The 27,483-nt window shown below is 39.4% G+C and overlaps 2 protein-coding genes across 3 annotated transcripts; one reads left to right on the top strand and one right to left on the bottom strand.

The window, feature by feature from the left end:
• Positions 1-211: 211 nt before the first annotated feature.
• LOC123877859 (exosome complex component CSL4) lies at positions 212-2,210 on the bottom strand. The gene is made up of 3 exons (XM_045924784.1): positions 1,797-2,210; positions 1,063-1,311; positions 212-480 (listed from the first exon to the last, which is right to left on the bottom strand). Exons 1-3 carry the CDS (start codon positions 1,974-1,976, stop codon positions 235-237), a joined length of 675 nt encoding a protein of 224 aa, XP_045780740.1. The 5' UTR covers positions 1,977-2,210; the 3' UTR covers positions 212-234.
• A 937-nt stretch (positions 2,211-3,147) lies between these two features.
• On the top strand, positions 3,148-27,342 carry LOC123877855 (coatomer subunit alpha). Of its 2 annotated transcripts, none has more exons than XM_045924780.1 (21): positions 3,148-3,511; positions 3,986-4,102; positions 4,627-4,869; positions 7,298-7,435; positions 7,910-8,073; positions 8,925-9,062; positions 11,732-11,815; positions 12,092-12,287; positions 12,631-12,783; positions 13,438-13,658; positions 14,578-14,715; positions 15,238-15,341; positions 15,948-16,114; positions 16,532-16,729; positions 17,298-17,479; positions 18,207-18,348; positions 18,897-18,999; positions 19,738-19,870; positions 20,654-20,829; positions 25,886-26,101; positions 26,794-27,342. In XM_045924780.1, the coding sequence occupies exons 1-21, from the start codon at positions 3,284-3,286 to the stop codon at positions 27,255-27,257; spliced, it is 3,705 nt and encodes a 1,234-aa protein (XP_045780736.1). In that variant the 5' UTR covers positions 3,148-3,283; the 3' UTR covers positions 27,258-27,342. The 2 variants fall into 2 exon arrangements, with proteins under 2 accessions (XP_045780736.1, XP_045780737.1); XM_045924781.1 differs by having other exon boundaries at positions 3,149-3,511; positions 4,627-4,863.
• Positions 27,343-27,483: the final 141 nt, after the last annotated feature.

Below are 27,483 nucleotides of genomic sequence, written 5' to 3'. Positions count from 1 at the left end.
AAAGGTGACAACATACAATTTTTCATAGTTTAAACATTTGTTAAATAACAACATAAAACGGAAAGAAATTAAGACTTCACCTACTGTTAGGTGTGATTGCACTCTGCAATCAAGCGCAAGGAACAGTATCACTACTCTCTAACGAAAGGGCCAAGCGCAACTATATCAATGCAAACATAGTTTAAAAATAAATAAGATTGAAAAAAAACCATTCAATTTTCATAGATAATTTATTTATTTAGAATTAGGTTCTTTTGGTTCATCTGTGTTAGTGGGAAACATGGTGTCATTTATATTTTCTGGTATGATCCTAGCCACTTTCCTTGGTTCCTTTACTAGGGTTTTGGGGCACTGCATTTCAGACCAACTGATGGGAAGCATGCTCACACCTTGTGGGGAGCCTTCAGCGGTTGCTATGGCTACCCCTAGTTCGTTCTCTGCTGTGGACAGGTGGTACCAATGAAGTTCTGTCATTGGTAGCTGAGTAAGATGTTCAGGAAAATAAATTACAAGGAATTATTAGAAATCCATACTTAATTTTATTACATAAATACAGGCCAAGTGGGAGGCAGAATCGCGCACTGTGGGTTCCGTGCTCTGGTATTTTTTGACATTCTGCATGATAAATGCATAAAAATAAATAAAAGTCTGTTTTAGAATGTACAGGTAAAGCCCTTTCACATGATACCCCACTTGGTATAGTTATCCTACTTTGAAATACTAATTAATTAATTATTTGTTCATGAACACATCTTTTTTTTTTGTGATGCAATCACAAATTCAGTTTTTGGATTTTTTCTTTTACTTGTGCTATAAGACCTACCTGCATGCCATATTTCATGAGTACGCTATAGGTTTTCTTGACAGACACAACAGATGAACAGACGGTCAGACAGGCAACAAGGTGATAAGAGTTCCTTTTTTCCTTTTAAGGTATGGAACCCTAAAAACCACATTGAAATAGCTCAAGTAAGAAGCAAGATAATCACAGACATAGCCATACATACAGGTCAAATTGAGAACCTTTTTTTTAGAATTTTTGAGATTAGTAAAAAAGGATACTACCCTGGCCAATATTACGTCACCAGGTCGGAAACACTTGTATGGATCAATCCTATCTTTGTCAGTACACTTTATATCTTCTTTCTTGAGCATCCCTCTATAAGGCCGAGCCAATACTGTTGGTCCTACACACAGTATGGCGCACTGTACCTGCCTTGAGTTGACTACAGTCACCTTAGCCGTTACAATGTCGCCAGTCTTTGGTAGAACACTGGGAGTTACTAGACTTTCTACAGAGAGTTTTGTTGCCTGGAAAAAGGAAAAAATATTTGTATTTTTCAAGAAATACTTCTTTATTAACAATTGGACTGCAGGTCCAATTGACAATAAATTTAAAAAAATCGGTAAATGCTAGTTGGACTTACAGATGATAGTTGTACTATCAAACAAAAAATACCACTTTTTAAGTTTATTTTATTTTCATAGTGGTCTTTTTGAAGTTTTTATTATTTTTTGTTATAGCGGTAATAGAAATACCCATTCAGTTCTGTGAAAATTTCAACTCTCTACCTATACGGTTTAAGAGATACAGCCCGCTGACAGACAGTTGACAGTGGAGTGGTTGGACGGACAGTGGAGGCTCAGCAATAAGGTCCCATTGGCATCTTTCAGGTACAGAACTCTAAAAATAACTAATGTTTGTTTAACATGAGGTATAACTTCGGTATTCACTCTTGACTGAAAAGTTCCTATATTAAAAATTATTTATTATTATTAATAGGGTTTAACCATACTTTTGTGTCGCTGTCTTCTTCCATTTTCAGAATTCCCGCCAATGCAGCATAAATATAACCTTTTAGTTCGTATGTGCCTTGACCACTAATGTACTCTTTCTTTGCTTTAGTTAGCCGCATTCCGGGAATACATATTTTCCCTATCGTGTCTTCATTCATTGTAAAGTTGTCTTCATTCATTGTGTAAAGTTTGAGTTTAGACAAAAGTTTACAAACACTTGATATTTTAAAATAAGTTTATACTTTATTAGGTACCGTTTTTAAGTTAAAGTCACTTTACATAGATTTGTTAACTAGCCACAAAAGTAAGCCTTATTTTTATCCTTACGGTATTACAACGCTTTTTTTCTAAACCAAATGTTATAACAATTATTAATGTTTAATTATTTTGGGTACCTAATATTTTTTTTACAAATGACCAGGGGGCCTATCGGCTAAAAATATATCAATCATTAAAGGACAGCATCAATGTCAAAACATGGTTTTTGGCCAATCCCATTGGCTAAAAACGATGTTTTGACATTGATGCTGTCCTTTAATGATTGATATATTTTTAGCCGATAGGCCCCCTGTAGTGTGCACATCACAAATTGACAAATTATTGACAAACAAAGACACTTTGAATTGAAGCTTTGAAGTTTGACCATAGATTAAAGTAACCTCCTATATGACTTTGACAAATAAATCGAATAGACTTCCAAAGGATGTGCAGAGGGGCAAATGGGGCAAAACGGGCCAAACTGAGGAGTAAAAAATAATAATGAGTTGAGAATTTGTCACGAAATCACGCCTGAAGGCCTAAAACTGATGTTGTTTTAGTTTTGACTGAAACCTCCTATCACATATACTACTTTATCATTATCTAAGTTTGTCTAATGCTATTGTCAAATATTAAAGCACATATTACCTAACTAAATGCACATAATAACTAACTATAAAGCGGTATAAATTATTTGAATGCCAGCTTGCTATTCGTAAATCCTGAATAAGCTTTCATTACGGTCCGCCCACAGTTCGTTTGATGCATTTACCGCACACAGCATTACCGTTAAATTCACAAATAAGCTGTTATTGTTAATGGCTGAAATGCAATGCATCGACCAGAAAAAAAGCTGATGCTCAGCACCCACAGAGTACTTTGTAAAAGCACCACAGCTCCACAGGAATGGGTCTATGTTGTTTCCGTAATCAGGACATATCTGGAGTCCATATCTACGGATTCTAGACGAATAAAGATGTAATGGAAACGTTGGAAAGTTACTTAGATCTATCGTTTCAGCTTAAAGTAGTGTGGTAGGTACCTACCTATTTTTCTTCTATGGTCGACAGTCGACACATCACAAATTCGGACGTGTCACGTCAGTTTGACATTTTACTTGACATTTGAAATGAGATGTCGATCGTGTTCGAAAAATTTTGTTCAAAAGTGAATTTTAAAGTGTTTTTATAGTGGAAGTACATGATATTGTGCAGATAAATTGTTAAAAATGCTGACCAAATTCGAAACTAAGTCAGCCAGGGTGAAGGGTATATCGTTTCACGCAAAACGACCATGGGTATTGGCCAGTCTTCACAATGGTGTAATACAGCTTTGGGACTATCGTATGTGTACTTTGCTGGAGAAATTCGACGAGCATGATGGACCAGTGCGTGGAATCTGCTTCCATATCCAGCAACCACTATTTGTTTCCGGCGGTGACGACTATAAAATTAAGGTTGGTGTTGACTTTAAAAAGCATAGCACTATATTGTATGGAGGCATGTTTTGTGTTCCAAAAGAATAATAAAGCTATCTTAATTATTTTGGAATTTTCGTATATTATTGTGATTCCTGCAACACATGTTAGAGCTCTTAAATTGGGTTGATATAGAGAACATTGCTTTCTATTTGTAGCTTAAACATTTGGGTATTCTAGGGTTTATGAATAATGCCAGCGATTGCAGATTTATGTTTTTAGAAATCCCCTGGAAACCCACTTATATTCTGGAATAATAATTATCTTTATCCCAAACTTTTTGCCATTTAAAAGTATTGGTATTAAAAATATTTTGGTTTATAACTTAAGCAATTTAAAAGTACCTAAGAGACAGATACACTTTTGTATTTATAAAATTAGTATTAAAAACAAATTACACACAATTCAATTGCGTTATTGTTATAAATTAAAGCCAATATATTGATTATACAGGTGTGGAATTACAAGCAGCGGAGATGTCTCTTCACGCTGCTTGGGCATTTGGACTACATCCGTGCCACATACTTCCACCATGAGTACCCTTGGATCCTGAGCGCCTCTGATGATCAGGTGATTCTATTGTGTGCCTTTTTGCCTATATTTTATTACTGCAAAACATAATCACTTGACTAACAGCATACAATTTTAACTATTATAAATTTCAATTCATTTATTTATCAGACAACAAAGCATCACAATGGATTGGAGATGATCGAAGTGAGACAAGGTATCCAAGAACCTGCTTAGCCCCAAAGTATAAGAAGAAGCTTATAAAGTATACTAGTCATAGCACTAACCAATAGTATTATTTTAACAATGAGGATGTATGTTCACCTGAGGTTGAGCAATTATTTGAACATCAGCACCAGAGATTCTGTCAATGTATTGTATATCCCATATTAAAGTTTTGTGTAGGATAGCCCAAAGTTTATAGGGTCAAAAACACAGTATTTAAGGAACATTGAAATACGAAAGGTTCCAAGTTCAAATACCATCTAATGTATATTCTGTCAATTTGTCTTGTAGCTTGAGATCATCTACAGCTCAGAATTACTCTTTTTCAAAAAATATTGAAATGATAATATTTTTTACAGACAATAAGAATATGGAACTGGCAGTCCCGGCAATGCATCAGCGTACTAACTGGCCATAACCACTATGTGATGTGCGCGCAATTCCACCCAACTGAGGACCTCATAGTCTCCGCATCACTGGACCAGTCTGTCCGCGTGTGGGACTTCTCAGGCCTGAGGAAGAAGAGTGTGGCACCGGGACCCTCAGGGTTGGCTGAGCACTTGAGGAACCCGCAGGCAACCGATTTGTTTGGACAGGTAAATGTATGTTTACTTTATTTATTTTTGAGGGATGCCATGGTGTGGGGTGGTTTCAGGCATGAATCAATCATGAAAAACAATACTGAATCATTGAATGTGTATTGGCATCACTATGATCTATTAATACAAGTATGCTGGATATTCAATTGCTGAACTGTTTTTGAACAAACATGAATTTTGCCATTTTAGTTATTAATTAGTAAAGAGTGTCATATTGTGACCATACTCGGAACTAAATGTTAGTCATGAGACATCTGTCAACATAGTGGCAAGCAAGACCTTTGACACAAAGTGTCAATTTTAATTTATTAACACTCGGTGGGCGGGGTTTTAAATTGGCACAAGAATAATTGCTATTTTGTATGGCATATTTTTTCCAGCACACTTGTATGTTATATCTATTTCAGTGGTTGGCATACTTATAACATGCAACATGATCAAAGCTACCCAACATGAAGTGTTGAGACTAATCAAAATAATGTAAATATTTTGTAAATAAATGATATAGGTGCATCAGCGAAAGTTGCTTAGCCTAATAAAGATCACACTAATATTATAAAGGCGAAAGTTTGTATGTGTGTGTGTGTGTGTGTGTGTATGTTTGTTACTCCTTCACGCAAAAACCACAGGACGGATTTGGCTGAAATTCAGAATGGAGATAGATAATATGCTGGATTAGCACATAGGCTACTTTTTATGCCAGAAAATCAAAGAGTTCCCACGGTATTTCCAAAAACCTAAATTCAAGCGGGCGAAGTCGCGGGCATCGGCTAGTAAATAATAATAATCACTAATCTGTTGATAAATTATGTTGCTATTTGTCAAAACTTGTATATATAAGTGCGTTCATTTTTAGATCTCACTCGCCATATTAGCTTGTCAACTGTCGTGTCAAAAGTACAGCTCTAAATCGTACTTTTGACAAGTACTATTGTTATACATGACACCTGCCACCATGATTCTTGTACATTATGAGTATGACATTTAAATCATAACCGTTCTCGTATCTCTTCAATCCCACACGATATTGGCGAAGTAAATCGCGCCCACCTGGTGCAGCTCCGCTCCATAAAATAAAATATAATAATAATAATAAATCATCTTTTAATTTCAACAATTAATGATTAACAATAAATTGATTAGCATGGGGTTTCTTGTGCCTGCTGCACATATTCATCTTTATAATTTCATTTCATCTGTCCATTAATTCACTCAGTACAAAATGAAAAGAACCTGTCTAAGTGGACAGATGACATGACACAGTTGCAGAGAGCTGCTTGATTGCGACGGTGCAAAACCGTGGGGTGTGGAAGTCTTTACAAGAGACTTATGTTTGGCCATGTATGACTACGACGACATGTCAAGATTTCAAATGAGTTTAACAAGCAATTTTAACAAAAAAACTGAGGCATACAGTTACATTAAATTTCAATTTTTAACGCCCAACCCAAAAAGAGGGGTGTTATAAGTTTGACGTATGTATCTGTGTATCTCTCTGTGGCATCGTAGCTCCTACACTAATGAACCGATTTTAATTTAGTTTTTTTTTTTGTTTGAAAGGTCGCTTGATCGAGAATGTTCTTAGCTATAATCCAAGAAAATCGGTTCAGCCGTTTGAAAGTTATCAGCGCTTTTCTAGTTATTATAACCTTCACTTGTCGGGGGTGTTATAAATTTTTAATTTAAACTTGTACATTAGCATTTTAAGTTAAGATGGCTAACTTAGTTGAATAAGAATAAGAATAAGAAGTGTTTATTTGCTAGAATATGGTATAATATACAAGTACATTGGTCTTAAACATTATGTGGAACCGCATATTCTGCCAAGCATGGCGTGCAAAATTTATTGAATTTATTTAATGTAACAAATGTCAACTTATTATTATATTAACATGTCAAATTATTATTAATTATTGCATTCACTATTTAAAATTTGTCATTCAAAAATTCATTAACATGATAATAACCTTTGTTTAATAAAAATTTAAATAAATAACATCTAAAAGAAGTAAGGCTCATTGCATAACTGTGTGACGGTAGATGGTTATGGATACGTATTGCCGCACAGTACACATTCTTCGTATATAAAGCCAATCGTTGTGCTGGTATACAAATTTTATTTTTATGTCTACTGAAGTGATGTAAGTTTTCAGCAATTAAATATTACTTGCTTTAACTGTTAAGGAAAACATCGTGAGGAAACCTGCATACCTGAGAGTTCTCCATAATGTTCTCAAAGGTGTGTGAAGTCTGCTAATCTGCACTTGGGCAGTGTGGTTGACTATGGGCCTAAACCCTTCTCATTTGAAGAGGGGACCTGTGCTTAGTAATGAATCATCATGAGGATGATGTCAATTTTCAAGTTGTAAAATTCCCATATTTAACCATTAACATAATCTGTAAGTGTTAAAGGTGACTGCATTTCCCCCAGGCTGATGCGGTGGTGAAGCATGTGTTGGAGGGCCACGACCGAGGAGTCAACTGGGCGTCCTTCCACCCCACACTGCCTCTTATAGTCTCCGCTGCTGACGATCGGCAGGTCAAGTTGTGGAGGATGAACGATTCCAAGGTACATTTCTTATACTCCTATAACTTTTCATTTATGAAGGAAGAAGACACTTGAAAACTAGGTAAAGTCCGTCGGATAACAATGTCACGCGTAAATATTCTATTGTAGGTTGAATCAATACTTTTTTTTTCTTAAAAAAGAATATTAGCCATTTGAATTATGACTAACATTCCCCTTTCCCCTCCAACTAAGCGTAAAGCTTGTGCTAGGAGTGAGTACGACAATATTGCAAATAGTGGGGTTTGAACCGTCGACCTTTCGGATTTCAGTCCACTCCTATAACCGTTGAGCTATTGAGGCTGAATATGATAAATCGAATCTTTGAATTTGTATTTTCACAATATGAATCGCAAAAACACGAATTTTTACGAATCCTGAATACGAATGAATAGGGCATTTGTAGGGCACAAATTCCCTAAGAGTGTTGCGAGTCGGATTTTTGACACAAAAACCTAAAAGAACATGTTTCCACAGGCCTGGGAAGTGGACACATGCCGCGGCCACTACAACAACGTCTCCTGTGCCTTGTTCCACGCGCGACACGAACTCATTCTGTCTAACAGTGAGGACAGGTCCATCCGAGTGTGGGACATGACCAAACGCACATGCTTGCACACTTTTAGACGGGAAAATGACCGGTGTGTACTTTTACTATCATCACTATCATCAAATCAATGCTCATCAACTTTTAGCGTTGCCAGAGTTTGTTGTAAAAGCCCCACCAGTGAATGACTTCAACTTCAACTCATCAACTTTTAGACATTTGAATATAGCGTCTAGAATTCCCAACCTCACTTCATGAAGCCCTTGGCAACCTGGGCGGTATACTTGGCTTCTAGAGCGAGCTTAGATGTCTGGAGAGAAGACTTCGGCAGGAAGGGGCAACGCACGCACAATAGGTAGAGACGGAAGTGCTGAAACCAGCTCAGAGAGAAGAAAGAAAGAAAATAACATCTAGAATAAGGGATTTGTAATTTTTGGCTGCATAAATTCTTTTCATACTCTATCACCTAGATATGACCTTACCAATACCACTTCAACTTTATCAACTGTTATCAGCCACATCAATAGCTCAATCAAAATCTTCACCTGACTTACCATGAGTGGCGTGCACCATATTTGAAAGTAGGCATTACTTAGTTAGATTACCTATTTACTGAATATCTTGGTGAAAAATCACGAAAAATGGGCACGAAACTATTTTAACTTAGATAAGGGCGTTTGTGCACTCACTCGTAGTCGGTTCGTTTTCGTGATTCGTGACGGATCCGTCAAAATACGAATCGAATGAGTGCAAAAGCGTATGTACGTTTTGTATGATGGCCACTTCGAATTGTATTTTCACGGATCACGAAATTGAATCGTATACGAATGAGTGCACAAACGACGGTTACACAGTGATTTTATGTCTCTATGAACTGCACGCCACTGCCCATCATCATTGTGACCCAAAATCACCATAATATGTAAACACTTCTCTGTTCCCCAGGTACTGGGTACTGGCAGCTCACCCCACTCTGAACCTGTTCGCGGCAGGCCACGACGTTGGCATGATTCTGTTCAAGTTGCAACGAGAGAGGCCTGCATATGCGCTGCATAACAACATGCTGTTTTACATCAAGGACAGGTATGAAAACAACATGCAACAAGTGTAAATTAAAAATTTTCAACACCCCCGACCAGTGAAGGTTACAGTAACTAGAAAAGAGCTGATAACTTTCAAACGGCTGAACCGATTTTCTTGGACTATTCCGCGCCTACGATCTAAAGTATCTGAGTTTTCCAAAACATCATTTTCAAATAAATAATTATGTAAACTCAAACTCAAACTCAAATTATTTTTATTCAATTAAACTTTTACAAGTGCTTTTGAATCGTCAAAATAATCTACCACTGGTTCGGAATGCTGTTCCTACCGAGAAGAACCAGCAAGAAACTCGGCGGTTGCTCTTTTCAAATGTACAATTTACAATAATATGCCATACTGTATACAAGCAATTGCAGCGCCGTGTATTGCTGGAGCGCATCAAATCCAAGCTTTTTTGTCATTTACATAATCTTCGATTGTATAATAAGCTTTTTTCAGGAGCATACTTTTAATAGATTTTTTAAACTTGTGTAAAGGCAAGTCTAAAATTGATTGTGGAATTTTATTATAAAATATTACACTCATTCCCACAAACGATTTTCCAACTTTCCTGAGGCGGAGCGTAGGATATGCGAGCCTATCACGGTTTCTAGTTTGCCGGTCGTGGAAATCACCGATTTTTTTGTAACTATGAATGTTTTGTCGTACAAAAATTATGTTAGCGTAAATATATTGAGAAGCTACTGTAAGAATACCTATTTCCTTAAATTTCTCTCGTAGGGAATCGCGCGGTTTTAAATTATAGATTGCGCGTATTGCCCTTTTTTGTAAAACGAAAATTTTTCCAATATCTGCCGCTTTACCCCATAGCAAGATTCCGTAAGACATAATACTGTGAAAATAGGCAAAATATACAATTTTTGCAGTTTCCACATCAGTTATCTGTCGAATCTTTCTAACAGCGTAAGCAGCAGAGCTGAGTTTACCAGCAAGTGTTGTTATATGGGCGTTCCATTGAAGCTTTGCATCTAAAGTTATCCCCAGGAACACGGTAGTTTCTTCTACTTTCAACATATCATTATTTACCATTAAATTAAAATCATTTGCCGTCTTAGTATTGGGCAATGCGAATTCGACACACTTAGTTTTCTTTGCATTTAAAAGCAAATTATTAACAGTAAACCAATGAGTAACCTGCGATATGGTTCTATTTACATCGTCAAAATTATTATAATTTCTATCGACTTTAAAAATCAATGACGTATCATCAGCAAATAGTACAATATCGCAAGTATTTTGGACGAAATATGGTAAATCGTTTATATATACCAAAAACATGAAGGGACCTAAGATAGAGCCTTGTGGAACACCCATTAGTGAGGCTGATCCGGATGACTTCACATCATTTACACATACAGTTTGTATACGATCACTGAGGTAGGACGCAATGAGACTAAGCGCAGAGTCTTTGATTCCATAGTGGTTCAATTTAGCCAAGAGAGTCTCATGCGCAACGCAATCGAATGCTTTAGACAAATCACAGAAAATTCCAATAGCATTCTGTGAGTTCTCCCATGCATCGAATATATGCTTTAAAAGCATTGCGCCCGCATCGATTGTTGATCGACCTTTAGTAAAACCATACTGCTCCGAATGAAGTAATTTATTCAGATTAAAGTGCTGGATCAGTTGGTTGAGCATAATTTTTTCAAATATCTTGCTAAAAGTCGGTAAAATTGAGATTGGCCTGTAATTATTTGGGTCAGTTTTACTACCCGATTTAAAAAGAGGAATTAATTTACTGTATTTCATAAGATCTGGAAAGGATCCTGAATCTACGGACTCATTAAAGATTAGAGCAAGATATGGAGCAACAATATCAATAATATTGCTGATTACTTTTACTGAAATTCCCCATAGGTCTCCTGTTTTTTTGTACTGTAGCGATTTGAATACTTTAACAATATCATATGGGGTAACGTGTTCAAATTTAAATAATACACTGCACTCAGAAACATTGCTCCTTAGAAGAGTGTAGGCTTCCGCTGGCGACGAGTTAAGGGAACTGGTAGTGGTAACTGGAATGTTTCGAAAAAAGTCCTCAAATACGTTTGCTATTTCTAAGTCGGAGTCAGTAATATGGTAGTGTATATCTAGGCAACGTCCATCTTGACAGCTTGACATTTGTCAATTGACACTTGAATATTATGAACCTAACGGTTATCTAACCTTCTTTTCTACAAGAAAACTAGAAAAGAGCTGATAACTTTTAAACGGCTGAACCAATTTTTTTGGATTATAGCTAAGAACACTCTCAATCAAGCCACCTTTCCAACAAAAAAAACTAAATTAATATTGGTTCATTCGTTTAGGCGCTACGATGCCACAGACAGATACACAGACACACAGATACACACGTCAAACTTATAACACCCCTCTTTGGGTCGGGGGTTAAAAAAACCAGCCAAGTGCGAGTAAGACTCGCGCACCGAGGGTTCCGTACTTGGGTATTTTTTCTGACATCTTGCACAATAAATCAAAAACTATTATGCATAAAAATAAGTAAAAATCTGTTTTAGAATGTACTGTTAAAGCCCTTTCATATGATACCTTTCATATAGTACGCGACAGGTTGAAATGGTATTCGCGCGTATTGGACAGAATGAGTGTTTCTCGAGTAAAAGTTAAAACAGATTTTATTTTTGTAGGCAACTGCGTAAATTAGATATGTCAACCAACCGAGACGCGCCGGTCATGCAGATTAAAGGAGGCGGCAGGCACCAGCCTTACAGGTAACATATGAGGATTTTCATTCTGTGTTTGTAAATAATTTGGTAATTTTTATTAATCTGGTTATAGAGATTAATTTTCTAGCAAGTTTTGTTTTTGGAAATATAGCGAATTTTCTGGAAAAATATGGGATACAGTTTATAAGTTGATGTACCTAATTCATACTTGTTTCGCTGTTTTCTTGGCGCCAATTTACTGCACTACCAGCCCCAAAAATTCAGAAACATGCACATTTTTTTGAATTTTTTGGAAATTTTAAGATAAACCTATTTCTACAGTATGTCGCTAAACCACGCGGAATGGTGCGTGCTAGTGACGTGGCGTATAGGCGACAGTAACACGTATGAGCTGTACTCGGCGCCACGCGATGGCACTGAAGCTGCGACCACTCCGCCTGAGCCCTTGCGCGGACATGCCGCCTCCGCTGTGTGGGTTGCTAGAAACCGGTTTGCTGCACTGGAGAGAAACAACCAGGTGTGTGCCAAAGAGAAAGCGAGACTTCCTCTCCTATTTACCGTTTTTTCGCTCATCGAATTACTAATTAATTAGATTTGTCACTGGAGAGGATTTCGCTAAAACTTTGAGTGGTGTGTGCTACTAATCTGGCGTCCACTGCTGGACATAGGCTTTTCCAAGAGCGCGCCACCAAACACGGTCCTCCGCCTTCCTCATCCATCCGCTCCCCGCCGCCTTCTTCAGCTCATCGATCCAACGGGCTGGAGATCATCCCACACTGCGCTTACCGATAAGCAGTCTCATGTATAAAATATAAATATTTTATGAATAGCAGTTAGTTAACTAACTAACGTTGTTACAGCTCGTAATAAAGAACCTAAAGAACGAAGTGTCAAAGAAGATCGCAACGCCCACTTGCGAAGAGATAATGTACGCTGGAACGGGCATGCTTTTGCTGCGCGAACCCGACTGTGTCCAACTATTGGACGTGCAGCAGAAGCGGACCATTGCTAGTGTAAGTTGATCGAAATCGTTTAGTCGATTCTTTGAATTGAGTAAATATGTTTAAAACACTGAAATGAACATACAGGTACGCTGGAAAAGGTATGCCATACAAAATGACAGTTATTTTTCCGGTTTGGAGCGCCCCACCGAGTGTACCGGGAATTAAAATTGACTCTTTGTGTCCTATTGATAGATGTCTCATCAGTAACATTTAGCTCACATGACGCTCACTGCTGCTATCAGCGCCAAAATGGCGTAAATCAAGTTGCTTCAAAAATTGGTCGGCAATCGCAGGTCTAGCGCACTTGTATTTGTAGAAATCTGTGATTTGTCACATTCAAATGCTAGATGCAAGCGATGAAGCTTGAATCAGTTTATCTAAAAATGATCGCTTAAAACCTTGTAAACCTTGTAAAAAACCTTAAAACGATTTACAAAGCGATTGGCTTCTCCGTTTCTGATACCACACCAACTGCATATGTTATGCCTTCTGAGGTTTTGAGCCATTTTGGACTAGGGTTTTTCTGCACATTTTACTTAATTAATAGAAAAAAAAACACGCTGAATTGAGGCCCTTCTTTTTGGAAGATATAAATGATGATGAAAGATGGTTATTTTTAATTTCTCTTTACACAAGAACTATATATAGTAATTTTTTTCTCAGGTAAAAGTGTCCAAATGCCGCTACGCCATATGGAACTCGGACATGTCCCTAGTAGCGTTACTATCCAAACACTCGGTGACGATTTGCACGAAGAAACTGGAGCAGCTGTGCTCTATAACGGAAGGTGCGCGAGTCAAGTCGGGCGCCTTCGACGACTCCACGCCGCAACCCGTGTTCATCTACACCACCGCCAATCATATCAAGTACTGCTGTAAAGATGGGTAAGTGAACATAACCTTAATAAATAATTAAAAAAAAAACAAACGGTCAAGGGCGCACGAAGAGTTCTGTACCATCGTACGAAAAATCTCAAACTATTTTTTTTTTTTAAAAAAGAATATCATCTTAACCGTGACTAATATTCCCCTTTCCCCTCCAACTAAGCGTAAAGCTTGTGCTAGAAGTGGGTACGACAATAGAGCAACGGGTGGGATTTGAATTGAACCGCTGACCTTTCGGATTTTAGTCCACTCCTTAACCGTTGAGCTAATGTTGAGTTAATGACTGACAGCGCCATCTAGATGTGATTTAGTAAATTAATTAATTAATTTATTATATCGGGCATGAATCTTTAATTTTTCTGTGATGTAACCAAAAATTCGCGGTTTTCGGGGTTTTTCCTACGCCATATGGAACTCAGACATGTCTCTAGTACACCACCGTCAATCATATCAAGTACTGATGTAAAGATGGGTAAGCGAACATGACCTAAAACAGGCAGGTATGAGTCAGACTCGCACATGAATAGTTCCGTACCATCACACGAGAAATTCTCTGGTTCTTATTTTAATCTTTTCTCGGATCTTTTTTACTGTCGTGACAAGAGGTCTTAAATAAGTATAGGTAGTTAGTTGTTACGGCTATACTTACGTATGAATAAAATAATGTTGAAGAGAAATGAGTCGTGGACTATACCTTCTGATAAGTCTGGTTTTTGCGATGCAATCGAACTTTTCTCGATTTTTGGGCTCTTCTCAGACTTGGGCGCGTTTGGAACACTCGTAGCTTCAGTTTTAAGTTACGTAATTAATTATCACCACTATATCGTACAAAAATTAACAATTACGACCATCAAAAGGAGTACAATTGTACCTACTTTGAATAAATGATTTTGACTTTGACTTTTACTTTCTTTTACAGTGACTACGGTATAATCCGCACTTTGGACGTTCCGGTGTACGCAGTAAAAGTGATCGCCAGCGAAACTGGGGCGAGAGTGGTCTGTCTTGACCGCGAAGCTCGGCCTAAAGTGCTCAACATCGACCCTACCGAGTACAGGTTGGTATTTGTTACGCATGAATTGTGTGATTCATTCTTTGTTTAACTTTTTCTTTGAGGCCAAAATGAATTTCGTAATAAAATGTTTAGTTAAATTAATTAAAATAATTAATATTGTTAGTCTGTTTGTACATAGATGTCATAAAAAAAATTGAGACCCTCACTTTTTTTGATGAACAGTCGACTGTTGACGTCGACGTCAGACCGATTTTTTTCGTATAAAATATAGCCTATGTCACCTAGGCCTTTACAACGAATCAATTGACACGGCATTCATCAAAATCGGCCCAGTAGTTTAGGCGCTATGATGGAACACAGAATCTGGATACAACCATACATACATAGACTGCTAAAATCATAACCCTTCCTTCCTTGCGGCTTTGCCGCAGTCGGGTAAAAATACAGTCACGTTTGGAATGCTTTTTTCGATTTCAGGTATGATTCATTATTAATTTCGGCTGTAAATCGATTGATTCTCTATCGTGCGTTATGCTCATATTCAAAGACTAATTTTTATCTTAGGTTCAAGCTGGCGTTGGTGACTCGGCAGTACGACCAAGTGCTGCACATGGTGAGAACAGCAAAACTTGTTGGCCAGAGCATCATTGCTTATCTGCAGGAAAAGGGTAAGATATCTTTGTTTGCTAATTTAGGGGATATATTGATCGTGGAATAGCACAAAATAAAATTTAACAAGAGGATGAAATTTTACTGTGATTATATCGTTTTGATCGAAATCACGAATTTTGGACTCAATGTTAGGCAGTTTTGCTTGGGAATTTAAAAGGTTTTACTTTCGAAATAGAAAATCTTTGAATTATTTTTTTATTTGGTGATTTTGTTATACGGAATCTGTATAAGTTTCAGAAGTATGTCCCTTGACTTACACAACTGCGCAAAAAAGGAAATGTTATGTTTTCAGAGTGTATGCATTATGTATGTGAGTTTCTTTGTTCCACCAGACTTTTAAATGCCCGAACAGATGAGATGTATGTGGTAAAAAAACTATGGTGCCTGTATGGCGATATATTCAAATTTTCACATTTATCTTTTTCTTTTGATGAATGAGGTGTCAATTGATTCGTTTTAAATGTCCATGTGACATAGGCAATATTTTTTACGAAAAAAATTGACCTAACGGACATTAAATCAAAAAAAGGGGGGTCCAAAAATTAGTTTTCAACTTTATCTTGTTTAAATTACAACTTGTCTTTTCTGTACCTCTTTACCAGGTTACCCCGAAGTGGCGTTACATTTCGTGAAGGACGCCCGCACGAGATTGTCCCTCGCTCTCCAGTGCGGCAACATCGAAGTAGCCTTGGAAGCCGCCAAAAGCCTCGACGAACCGGACGCCTGGGACAAGCTGGCTAAAGCCGCTTTGGCTACCGGAAACCATCAGGTGAGCATTGATTTAAAAAAAAAGAAAAAAAAAACGGTCAAGCGTGAATCTGACTTGCACATGAATGGTTCCGTACCATCGTACAAAATATACCTAACGCTTTTATGTAGAACACTACAAGTAAATGAGGAAAAGGCCCTCCTTTCGTGTGGGCTACACAAATTTCAAATCCTCATTTATCCCCTTAGAGGTCGAATTTTCAAAAATCTGTATTTAGTGGGTATATCCACGTCATATATCTAGATATCCGCATAAATTTCAGTCCGATCCGTCCAGTTTGAGCTGTGCGTTAATAGATCCGTCAATCAGTCAGTCAATCAGTAAATCAGTCAGTCAGTCAGTCAGTCAATCAGTAAATCAGTCGGTCAGTCAATCAGTCAGCTTTTCCTTTTATATATTGCGATAATCCTGTTCTAGATCGTGGAGATGTGTTACCAGCGAACCAAAAACTTCGACCAGCTGTCATTCCTGTACCTTATCACGGGCAACCTCGACAAACTGCGCAAGATGATGAAGATCGCGGAGATCAGGAAAGATGTCTCCTCGCAGTTCCAGGGCTCCTTACTCTTAGGAGATGTGAGCGAGAGGATCCGACTCTTGAAGAATGCTGGACAGGTAAGTGTAGATGTAGACTTTTTTTTAATTTTTAGACACAATCATGTCTACTGGCAAGTGATGATGCAGCCTAAGATGGAGCGCGCTTGTCTAGACTTTACCAGTAGCTGCGCGTACCGTAAGGCATCGACAAGTTCTGCATCCGTACGTATTCGAAATCCCATGAATACGTTTGAAGCGATTTGCCTCTTCATTTCTAATTCCTCTTCATTTCTAATTCGAACCGCTTGGATATGGAACACCCTTCCAGCATTAATTTTACCCTCCAATTTTAATATGGGTACCTTCAAGTCAAGAGTGAATAGATATCTTATAGGCAAGCGAGCTCTGTCTTAGGCTGCAACATCACCTTTCACTAGGTCTGATTATAGCCAGGCGCTAGTTTATAACCACTCGCGCCATTAAGACAAATCTAATCGGTAATGAAGCATTTATCAAAATAGTTACGAGCGGACATAGGAATGGACATACATACATATTACATACGGATCAAACACATAACCCTCCTTTTTCGCCGCAGTCGAGTAAAAAAATATTTTACTTTTCTAACACAGCATTTACTTTCCAGCTTTCCCTGGCATACCTAACAGCGGTCAATCACAAGCAGCTAGAAGAGGCAGAACAGCTTAAAGCGGCACTGGAAGCAGCTAATCTACCCATCCCCGCGGCCAACCCTGATGCAGTGTTCCTAAGGCCGCCTTTGCCAGTGGTCAGAGCTCAACCTAACTGGCCTTTACTGGCTGTCTCCAAGTAAGTGACTTAACCCGTATATAAAATCTGTTTTCCAATTCATCTATTCCAATTTAAATATTATACAGGGTGTAACCAAAATCCTAGAAAAACTTAGCGTTATTATTATACTATCTCAACACAATCCTCACAATCAATTAGTAATTTAGTTATTTACAACCCCGCATTGTATAGCGTGCAAAACTCGAGTCAATTACCCACCTACGCCGCCGCATTGACTTCGAGTTACCTATTTACGGAACGTTCGTTGACCTCTAGCGTCAGTCAGATGTTTTATTTGCGATATATTAACTTTTGAAAAAATACAGGATTTTTGTGTAGATTTTTTTATGGTATCTTATCAGTAATCAGTACTATCACCTGTCTTTGTTTTTGCTTGCGTTCTGATTACATCTGTATAAAAGTAAAAGGTAATCTATCAACGCACAGTTCAAACTACTGGACGGATCGGGTTGAAATTTGGCATGTGGCAGATAGCTGTTACAATGTAGACTAAGAAAGGATTTTCAAAAATTCAATTCCTAAGGAGGTAAAGTAGTTGACGCAGACAAAGTCTAGTACATTTATATAAATTGGAGCCAGTTAAATTTTGATATACTGGGAGTTGTTGAAAATATTAAAGCGATTTTATGGTCGACGATACATAGTGGTCGTTGGATCTGTTACTTCTTTTCCGTACACGCACTGGACACAGGATCATTTTTAAATATGGTGTTTTTGTTATCAGGAGTTTCTTCGAAGTGGCCGGTGGAGCTCGTACAGTAGCGGACTCTAACGCAGTGGGTGCAGTGGGCGACGTGGCGGGCGACGAGCCGCTAGAGGCCGGCGGGGCTTGGGGCGACGATGACGACGTTTTACAAGAGAACAAGGTACAGTACAACCAAATTAATAATGCGCATAGAAATCTTCGTCACTGTTCGGCAACGGTCGTATGATACACATGATATTGACTCCTATTTGTTTATAACAAGGTGCAAAATGCAAGTGCATTGTTTAGGGCTCTTACGATTCAATGATTCGGAATACGACAATTAGCGAAGATCTGCATGCGCATTATTAATTTGGTTGTACTGTAACTTAGACCACTTTCAGGGAATTCACATGAGATTTGCGAGCTTCAGTCTACACTGTGTATAGATCACGCTGGTATTGCTTCAGCAGAAAAAACAGAAAAAAAAGAAAGTAGAACAAAGTAACATACTCACTAAGAAATAGGTACATAGGTATGAGAAGAAGAATGCAGGGGAAGATTATGCTTCAAAATTCCCAAATAATTCAATATCGAGATTCTTTTTGGAAGAGAATTTTTTTTATTTCACTACTGGACAGTACTGTAGTTCTCTTACAAAAACTCCCACAATCTTAGGTCTTTTGGAGGAGTGTGGATGAGCCTTTAGAGTTTAATAATATTTTGCAGGAAGACGGTGAGTGTGAGGTGATGGAAGACGCGTGCGATGACGGAGGCTGGGATGTTGGTGATGAGGATCTTGAACTGCCTGAGGAATTAGCACCCGTGCCTGGTGAGTTCTATAAGTTTCTTAGCATTTAACCCTATACTTGGCAAGATTTTTTTTCTGGTTTTCCTTGTTTTAGATCTTAGGGATCTCTAAGATATAAAAAATAAAAATGACATATATAGTTTTGGAAATATAGTATGTGTCTTTAAATGCACATTGCTAGCTTCACACGTTTACGCTGTCGTGTTTACTATCGTGACATCCGTTATAAATACAGGGTTTTCCAACGCTAACAAAAATTAACACAAGGGATAGTACTGCTGATTACTGATAAGATAACATAAAACAACGTGAAAACGAAAGTCGGCATTTTTTAAAAGTTCGCAAAAATGTATGCAATTAAAACACCTAGTTAACTCTAGAGGTCAACGAACGTTGCGTAGATAGGTGCCGCGGGGTGAGTGCCGCGACGTAGTAGGCGGGGCAATTGACCCCAAGTTTTAAGGTTATTATTGCGGATTTTCGTATTTGTATCTTCATTAAAATCTAAAAGGAGCGATAGAGCATAACACAGCACAGCGCAGCATAGCTCAGTGTTGATTGGGCATCCTTACTAGATTTATTTAACGTTTTTCTAGAGTGAAGAGTTTCCAGATTCTGCTTTTTTTAAAAGTTCGCAAAAGTGTTTGCAAATAAAACACCTAGCTAACTCTAGAGGTCAACTAACGTGGCGTAGACAGGTGCCGTGGGGTGAATGCCGCGTCGTAGGTGGTCCAATACTAATAAGTTTCTTTTATCCAGCGGACATAGATGGCGCGGAAGAGTCGTCGGAATACTTCGTAGCCCCAACTCGAGGAGTCAGTTTGGCGTTGGGCGCTAAACTCAAGACCGCTCACGACCATGTTGCTACCGGACAGTTTGAGATCGCTTTCAGGTATTTACTTTTTTGCCTTTGACGCCGCACATTGAATATTTTGCTTTGGAAAGCTATAGCAATAGCTTTGATGTTAGAATATGTGATTTTTGAGTCTTTAGATATAGAAACAAAATTGAACTTTATCGATAGAAAATAATTCATAAAACTGCTCCAAATATGTTAATTTTGTATTTTCAATAGGAAATCACACTAATATTATAAAGGCGAAAGTTTGTATGTGTGTGTGTATGTTTGTTACTCCTTCACGCAAAAACAACTGGACGGATTTGGCTGAAATTCGGGATGGAGATAGATAATATCCTGGATTAGCTATCTATCTCCATTCCGAATGCTACTTATTATCCCGGAAAACCAAAGAGTTCCCACGGGATTTCTGAAAACCTAAATCCACGCGGACGAAGTCGCGGGCGTCAGCTAGTGGTAATTAATTTTTTATAATTTTTTTGGTTTGTTTCCATCGCGACCAACGTGTTTTATTGCTATCTCATTTTAGGTATACTTAACTACAGTGAATAAAACAACGATGCTATTATAATCTCTTATCATGTACTGACTGACAGTAAAAAATAAACCTTTTACCAAAATTACCTTAATCTTGGTACCAATTATTATTTGGTACTTTAAAACACCTCAATAAAACATGGCGGCCTCAAAACAGCTGTTCTGTTTGCTGGACATTTTAAATAGTGACGGAAGTAACACGAACGTTACTTCTGTCCGAAAACGATCAGAGTTGCTCTTAAATCAGAAGTTTTACTCTATTTATTTCTTATTGCACAGATTGCTCAACGAGCAAGTTGGCATAGTGAACTTCGAGCCGTATTTGGAGACATTCCTGAGCATGTACTCGAGCGCGCGCCTCATGTTCGGCGCGCTGCCTCAAGCGCCGCCGCTCGTCGCACATTTACACCGGAACTGGAAGGAGGCTAGCGGGAAAGATCTACTGCCCGTTTTGAGTGAGTGACATTTCGTAAAATCTAGGCTATTTTCCATAGACTTTAAAGACTACCATAATACACTGCGCGTCATTTGTTAGCGTGAGAGAATTCCGATCAGCGCCATCTAGCGTTTAGTAGAAGCGGCAACGAGTCCGGTAGGTGTGAGTAAGATATATTGAACTTCGAGTCGAATATAGAGATATTCTTGAGCATCTACTCGTAAACGTGCCTCATGTTTGGTGCTCTGCCTCAAGCGTCGTCGCTCGTCGCGCATTTGCACTGATATGTATGAAATATGTAGGTAGTCATGGAACTTATAATGTGTGTCAACTGTCACTGGGTATGTCTAATTTATTAATAAACCAGTCAGTATCGGAATCTCGTTGTTTTCATACATAACACTGGCGACGAAGTGGAAACAATTAGTATTTTGAAGTAAATTCTTTAAAATATAATAATGCCACTCGGTAAAGTGGAAAGTTTTCACGCGGGGACGGAAGATTGGGACGCGTACGTGCGTCGAGTTAAACAATTTATTGTATTGAATAATATCGAAGCTAAACTCCACGTTGCCACGTTAGTCACCTTAGTCGGCGCAGAGTGTTACGCGTTAATGTGTGATTTGTGTTCACCTGTGCAACCGGAAGAGAAAACTTTCGACGAGTTGGTGAAGTTGGTGAAAGATCACCTGGAACCCGAGAGATCCGAGATAGCTGAGAGACATCTATTTCGGCAAAGAAAGCAACAACAAGGCGAAGGGGTCAAAGGGTACCTACAAAGCTTGAAACATCTCGCTAAGACGTGCAATTTCGGAGCACAACTCGAAGTGAATCTTCGAGATCAGTTCGTCTCGGGACTTTTTAGCGAGGAGATGCGTTCGCGGCTTTTTGCCGAAAAGAATATTGACTATCGGCGCGCGGTGGAGATGGCGTTGGCTCTCGAGGCGGCGGAGCGGCATGCGATGACGGCGTGCGCGACGGCTGCGACGAGCGGGCTCGCATCTGTGACCGGCGCCGGGGACGACGACGGCCTGCATCGGGTAGGCGCGGCGCGAGGCCAGCGCGCACCGGGCGGCGGCGGCCCCAGGGCCGGCAGCAGTGCGGGGGCCCGAGGCCTCTGCGGTCGGTGCGCAAAGGGGCCTCATCCAGAAGGAAGATGCAAATATAGGTTCTACAATTGTGATCTGTGTGGGGACCGAGGTCATTTGAAGGTCAGATGCCCCCAGAAGGGCAAAAGTGAAGTGAGTGTAGTGAGTGGTGGTTCGAGACAGAAACAGAAAGGTCAGATCTATTTTAATAATTCCGATTCTAATAGTGACGACGATAGACATTTTAATAATATTATTAGCGGTGGAGACGGTGGCCCCTATCATGCGATTTTGAATATCGATAACGCGAGTCACAAATTTGAAATAGACACCGGAAGTAAAATTTCAGCCATATCTAAGCAATATTATGATAGGAATTTTTCCAAATTTCCTATACAAAACAAGAATTTAATTCTAAAGTCTTATATCGGTGACGTCATAGAAACGATCGGTTATATTTTAGTCGATGTAACTTGTGGGTCTACATCGGCAAAATTAAAATTGTATATAATTGAAAATGGGGGCCCTCCTCTCATGGGCAGAGTATGGATAAAAGAATTAAAATTAACTGTTATTCAATGTTATAACATGTCCAGTAACGAGTCTATCGCTGTTAATTTAAAAAAGGAGTTTCCCGAAGTGTTCGCGGGAGGCCTGGGCACTTTTAAGTCGCGATTGCGTTTACATTTAAAGGACGACACGCCCGTGTTCGTGAAGGCCCGCCAGCTACCGCTTGCACTTCGAGAACCGGTGGAGCGCGAGCTCGAACGTTTGCAGCGGGAAGGGGTTATTTACAAAGTTGACAGATCGGACTATGGGACACCCATAGTGCCTGTTGTTAAATCTAACGGTTCGATTCGCATTTGTGGCGATTATAAAATCACCATAAATCCACGTCTTAAAGACTTCCACTACCCGCTGCCACGGATCGAGGATCTGTTCGCCACACTAGGTGGGGGCGAGCAATACACGAAGCTCGATTTATCTAATGCGTTTCAGCAATGTGTTCTAGAAGAAGACTCACAGCCGATGACGGCAATCACGACTCACATAGGTACTTTTGTTTATAAGCGCGTTCCGTTTGGAATTAAATGTATTCCGGAGAACTTCCAAAAGATTATGGAAGAAACATTGAGTGGATTGCTCTCGACGGCTGTGTTCGCTGATGATATTTGTGTTACGGGTAAAGACAAAGGTACACATTTAAGAAATTTAAGGGCAGTGCTACACCGTTTGAATGAAAATGGTTTAAGAATCAATTGGTCTAAATGTCAATTTTTTAAAGACAGTGTTACATACTTAGGCTATAAAATTGATAAATTCGGTTTGCACACTGATGATAAAAAAATCGAAGCTATAGTCGCTGCACCCCCACCTACGAACGTAACACAGTTAAGAAGCTTTATGGGCCTGGTTAATTTTTACTCAAAGTTTTGTTCGAACATGAGTGATATTTTAAAACCCATGTATACTCTTCTTAAGAAAAATGTTAAGTGGAATTGGGACAAAAAGTGCACGAACGCCTTTCATAAAATTAAAAAGGTACTGAGTAGCTCTCCGGTGCTGGCGCATTACGACGCGAGCCTTCCTCTCATACTAGCGGTGGATAGCAGTCCTTACGGCTTGGGAGCGGTGTTGTTGCAGCGGCGCGCGGACGGCGTGGAGCGGCCGGTGAGCTGCGCGTCGCGGACGCTCACGAGCGCGGAGTGCAACTACTCACAAATAGACAAAGAGGCGCTCGCTATTGTGTTCGGGGTGACGAAGCACCACCAATATTTATACGGGCGGCATTTTATTCTCCGTAGTGATCACCGCGCTCTCAGTTGCATATTTGGGAAAAAACGGGGTATTCCTTTGACCGCGGCGAGCCGTCTACAAAGATACGCGGTTAAATTAGGTGCGTATGATTTTGAAATTGAATTTGTAAGATCTATGGAAAACTGTCAGGCCGACGCACTCTCTCGGCTTCCCCTGCACTCGGCCGATAGTCGAGTCAGGAGTGAGAACGAAAAAGGTAGCTATCTTAATTTCATTCGAGACGATTTTCCGCTTAATTTTAAAGAAATTAAAACGGAGATCCCGAAGGACCCAATATTGAGTAAAGTGTACGGTTACGTTATGTTCGGTTGGCCGAACAAAGCGATATCAGAGTCCGAAAAACCTTATTTTAATAGAAAGGATAATATACATATAGATCAAGGTTGTTTAATTTGGGGTTATAGGATGATAATTCCTAAAATACTGCGAGAGAAAGTTTTGAAAGAAATACACGATGGGCATCCCGGTATCGTCAAAATGAAGCAGATCGCACGTAATTATGTATACTGGGAGGGTTTGGACGCAGACATCGAGCGTGTGTCGGCGCAGTGCGCAGCGTGCGTGTCGCAACGCCCCGCGCCGCCCGCCGCGCCGCTGCACTCGTGGCCCTGGCCCGCGGAGCCATGGTCACGCTTGAACCTCGATTTCCTAGGGCCGTTCAACAACGCGTATTACTTAATTATCATAGATGCCCATACAAAATGGATAGAAGTTGAAAAATTAACATCGATCTCGGCAACCGTCGTTATAAGTCGTTTGAGACAACTATTCGCTAAATTTGGACTCCCGAAAATGGTCCAGAGTGACAATGGACCGCCTTATAACTCGGAGGAATTCGGGCAGTATCTTAAACGGAACGGTATTAAGCATACTCGCATAGCTCCATATCACCCGTCCAGCAACGGTGCTGCCGAAAACGCCGTTCGTACTATAAAACGGGTTCTAAAGAAAGCATTAATCGAAAATGTAGACGATATAACGGCGCTCAGTAGATTTCTTTTCACGTATCGCAACACAGAGCACAGCACCACTGGTCGCGAGCCGGCGGTGGCCATGTTCGGGCGGCGCCTGCGCGGGCGCCTCGACCTGCTGCGGCCCGACGCCGCCGAGCGGGTGAGCGCCGCGCAGCAGGCGGCCGAGCGCCGCGCCGCGCCGCCGCACACGCTGCGCGAGGCGCAGCCCGGCGACGCCGTGTGGATACGCGATTACGCTAAGAATAGTGCTAAATGGGCGGAGGGTGAAGTACTAGAACGAAAGAGTCCGGTGACGTATGTGGTTAAAGCTAGGGACGGTCGGGTACAGAAGCGCCACATAGATCAAATACTAACAGACAAACGCAAGTCTCGTCATTCTTTGGCCTTAGTGTCTCCGACGTCGGACGATTCCCCAAACCCAAACGCTCGTGATTTATCGGAGAACGAAAATTCGAAAGACAGTTCGGTTAACGTTGAAGAAGGTTCAATATCCGGTCATGTTGACGATTTAAATAAAGAAGATGCTAATTCGATCGAAGTAGAACAAGAGGGCATGCGCCAGCGTCGGGCAGCTGCATTAGAATGTGTTAAAAAGATAAAACAGTATTAATAAAATGCCTCAAAATTAATTATAATACTAGATAAGTACCTACCTATTTGTTGCGATTGTATTAGATCTTCTTATATTAACTTATTTGTGTGTGTTAGTTCTTATATTGTTTCTAAGTTCTATTTGACTAATGTACCTACCTACCTGTTGAACTATTTAAGAGATTATCTATAATACCTACCTGTCTATTATAGTCTTCTATTAGAGGAGGACAATGATATGTATGAAATATGTAGGTAGTCATGGAACTTATAATGTGTGTCAACTGTCACTGGGTATGTCTAATTTATTAATAAACCAGTCAGTATCGGAATCTCGTTGTTTTCATACATAACATGCACCTAACCTGGTTGGAGGCTAGTGGGAAAGGTCTACCACCCGTTTTGACTGAGTGACATTTTATAAAATCTAGGCCATTTCCAACTAAACGAGAGTAAAGGAAAAAAGTAATACTCTGCGCGTTACTTCGTTAGCGTCATAGAATTCCGATCAGCGCCATCTAGCATTGAATATGGAAACGGCAACGAGCCCAGTAGTTTTCTCCCAGTGGCCCAGTTTTCACTTCCCTTATTTCTTTTTTTACAGCGGCAAAACTAAACGACCTAGTGACTCAACTGCAACAGTGCTACCAACTGACAACGAGTGGCAAATTCACGGAGGCTATCGAAAAATTGCAGCGGGTGGTGAGATTGGTACCCCTGCTGCAAGTGGACTCTAAACAGGAGTTGTCTGAGGCGCAACAACTGCTGGCCATTTGCAAGGAGTACTTGCTGGGGTTGCAGATGGAAACTGCTAGAAAAGGTAGGGTTATTAACTCAATTTGAAAAATATGCTTCCTAAAGTCTATTTCATGTTTTTTTATTGGTCCCAATTATTTTTCTAGCGATATCAAATCAACATGACAAAAAGTCATTGTTCGTTCAAATTCAAAGTCAAAACATTTGTAAAATGTACACTTTTTGGTTGTCATATTGTTGAATTTGTAAGATAATGAAGTAATGGCGATAAATAATTACGTAAGATTAAAACTAAAGCTATGAGGGTTCCAAACGCGCCCAGGTCTTTTTTAATTAGTAGATTTAGGATTTTTAAAAATTCTTTGAAAATCTCTTGCTTTTTCGGGCTAAAAAGTAGCCTATGTCCATCTCAGGGATGGAAGCTATCTCTGTGACAAATCTCAAGATCAGTTTAGCGGTTGTGCTGTTAAAAGTGACAAACAGTCAGACATACGTTCGCATTTATTATATTCGTCAAATATGCATTATAAAAATGTCTTATTTCACTTATGGTTTTATTTCACAATTCATTATTATTGTTTGGTCACAATTAATATGGTTTGAATCTGTGTGCTATATGACCGTAACCGAAACCGACTGACTGACTGACATATCGACCAATTACAGCTGGGTTTACAAACTTAGAACGTAGATTTTCACTAAGAAAGGATTACGAGCGAGTCAGCCAGTATAATAAATGTGATTTTTGTCCCCCAGCAATGCCGAAGAACACCCTCGACGAACAGAAACGCACGTGCGAAATGGCCGCCTACTTCACGCACTGCAAGCTGCAACCCGTACACCAAATACTGACCCTCCGAACTGCTTTAAACATGTTCTTCAAGCTCAAGAACTACAGAACCGCCGCCTCCTTCGCCAGAAGACTTCTAGAACTTGGCCCGAGACCAGAAGTTGCTCAGCAAGCTAGAAAAATCCTTCAAGCGTGTGAAAAAACACCTACGGACGAACATCAATTACTATATGACGAGCATAACCCCTTTAATATATGTGGAATCAGTTATAAGCCTATATACAGAGGAAAACCTGAAGAGAAATGTTCTCTATGCAATGCAAGTTTCCTACCAGAGCATAAAGGAAAGCTCTGTGCAGTTTGCGGGGTTGCGGAGGTCGGCAAAGATGTGTTGGGACTTAGGATCTGCCCGTTGCAGTTCCAGAGATAATTTTGTAATGATTTTTATGTATTATTTGAAGTGTATTTTTAAGAATATTATTATTATATTATAAATAAACTATTATTGTATCGCATATTCGCTGTTTTATTTCAATTTTCAAAAAGCTAGAACTCCGAAAACTAAGTTTTGGAATTTCAATTATTGAATAATAGGTAGATGGATGAAAATCCGCACAATAAAAAAACAATATATACTTCAATTTTTTTATTTTTAC

This window comes from Maniola jurtina, chromosome 24, assembly GCF_905333055.1.
Source record: "Maniola jurtina chromosome 24, ilManJurt1.1, whole genome shotgun sequence".
In the NCBI taxonomy this organism is placed as follows: Eukaryota; Metazoa; Arthropoda; class Insecta; order Lepidoptera; family Nymphalidae; genus Maniola; species Maniola jurtina.
The sequence above is the reverse complement of the archived record's forward strand: the minus strand, read 5'-3'. Positions and strand labels throughout refer to the sequence as shown.

What these genes read in the sequence shown, in the direction of transcription:
- LOC123877859 (XM_045924784.1), bottom strand. Translation starts at nt 1,976, where the DNA reads ATGAATGAAGACAACTTTACAATGAATGAAGACACGATAGGGAAAATA. An exon ending in AAGAAGACAGCGACACAAAA is followed by an intron (nt 1,312 to 1,796) that starts GTATGGTTAAAC and finishes TCCTTTTTCCAG; the next exon opens with GCAACAAAACTCTCTGTAGA. An exon ending in ACGTAATATTGGCCAGGGTA is followed by an intron (nt 481 to 1,062) that starts GTATCCTTTTTT and finishes CATCTTACTCAG; the next exon opens with CTACCAATGACAGAACTTCA.
- LOC123877855 (XM_045924780.1), top strand. Translation starts at nt 3,284, where the DNA reads ATGCTGACCAAATTCGAAACTAAGTCAGCCAGGGTGAAGGGTATATCG. An exon ending in TGGCTACCGGAAACCATCAG is followed by an intron (nt 16,115 to 16,531) that starts GTGAGCATTGAT and finishes ATCCTGTTCTAG; the next exon opens with ATCGTGGAGATGTGTTACCA. An exon ending in GGAATTAGCACCCGTGCCTG is followed by an intron (nt 19,000 to 19,737) that starts GTGAGTTCTATA and finishes TCTTTTATCCAG; the next exon opens with CGGACATAGATGGCGCGGAA.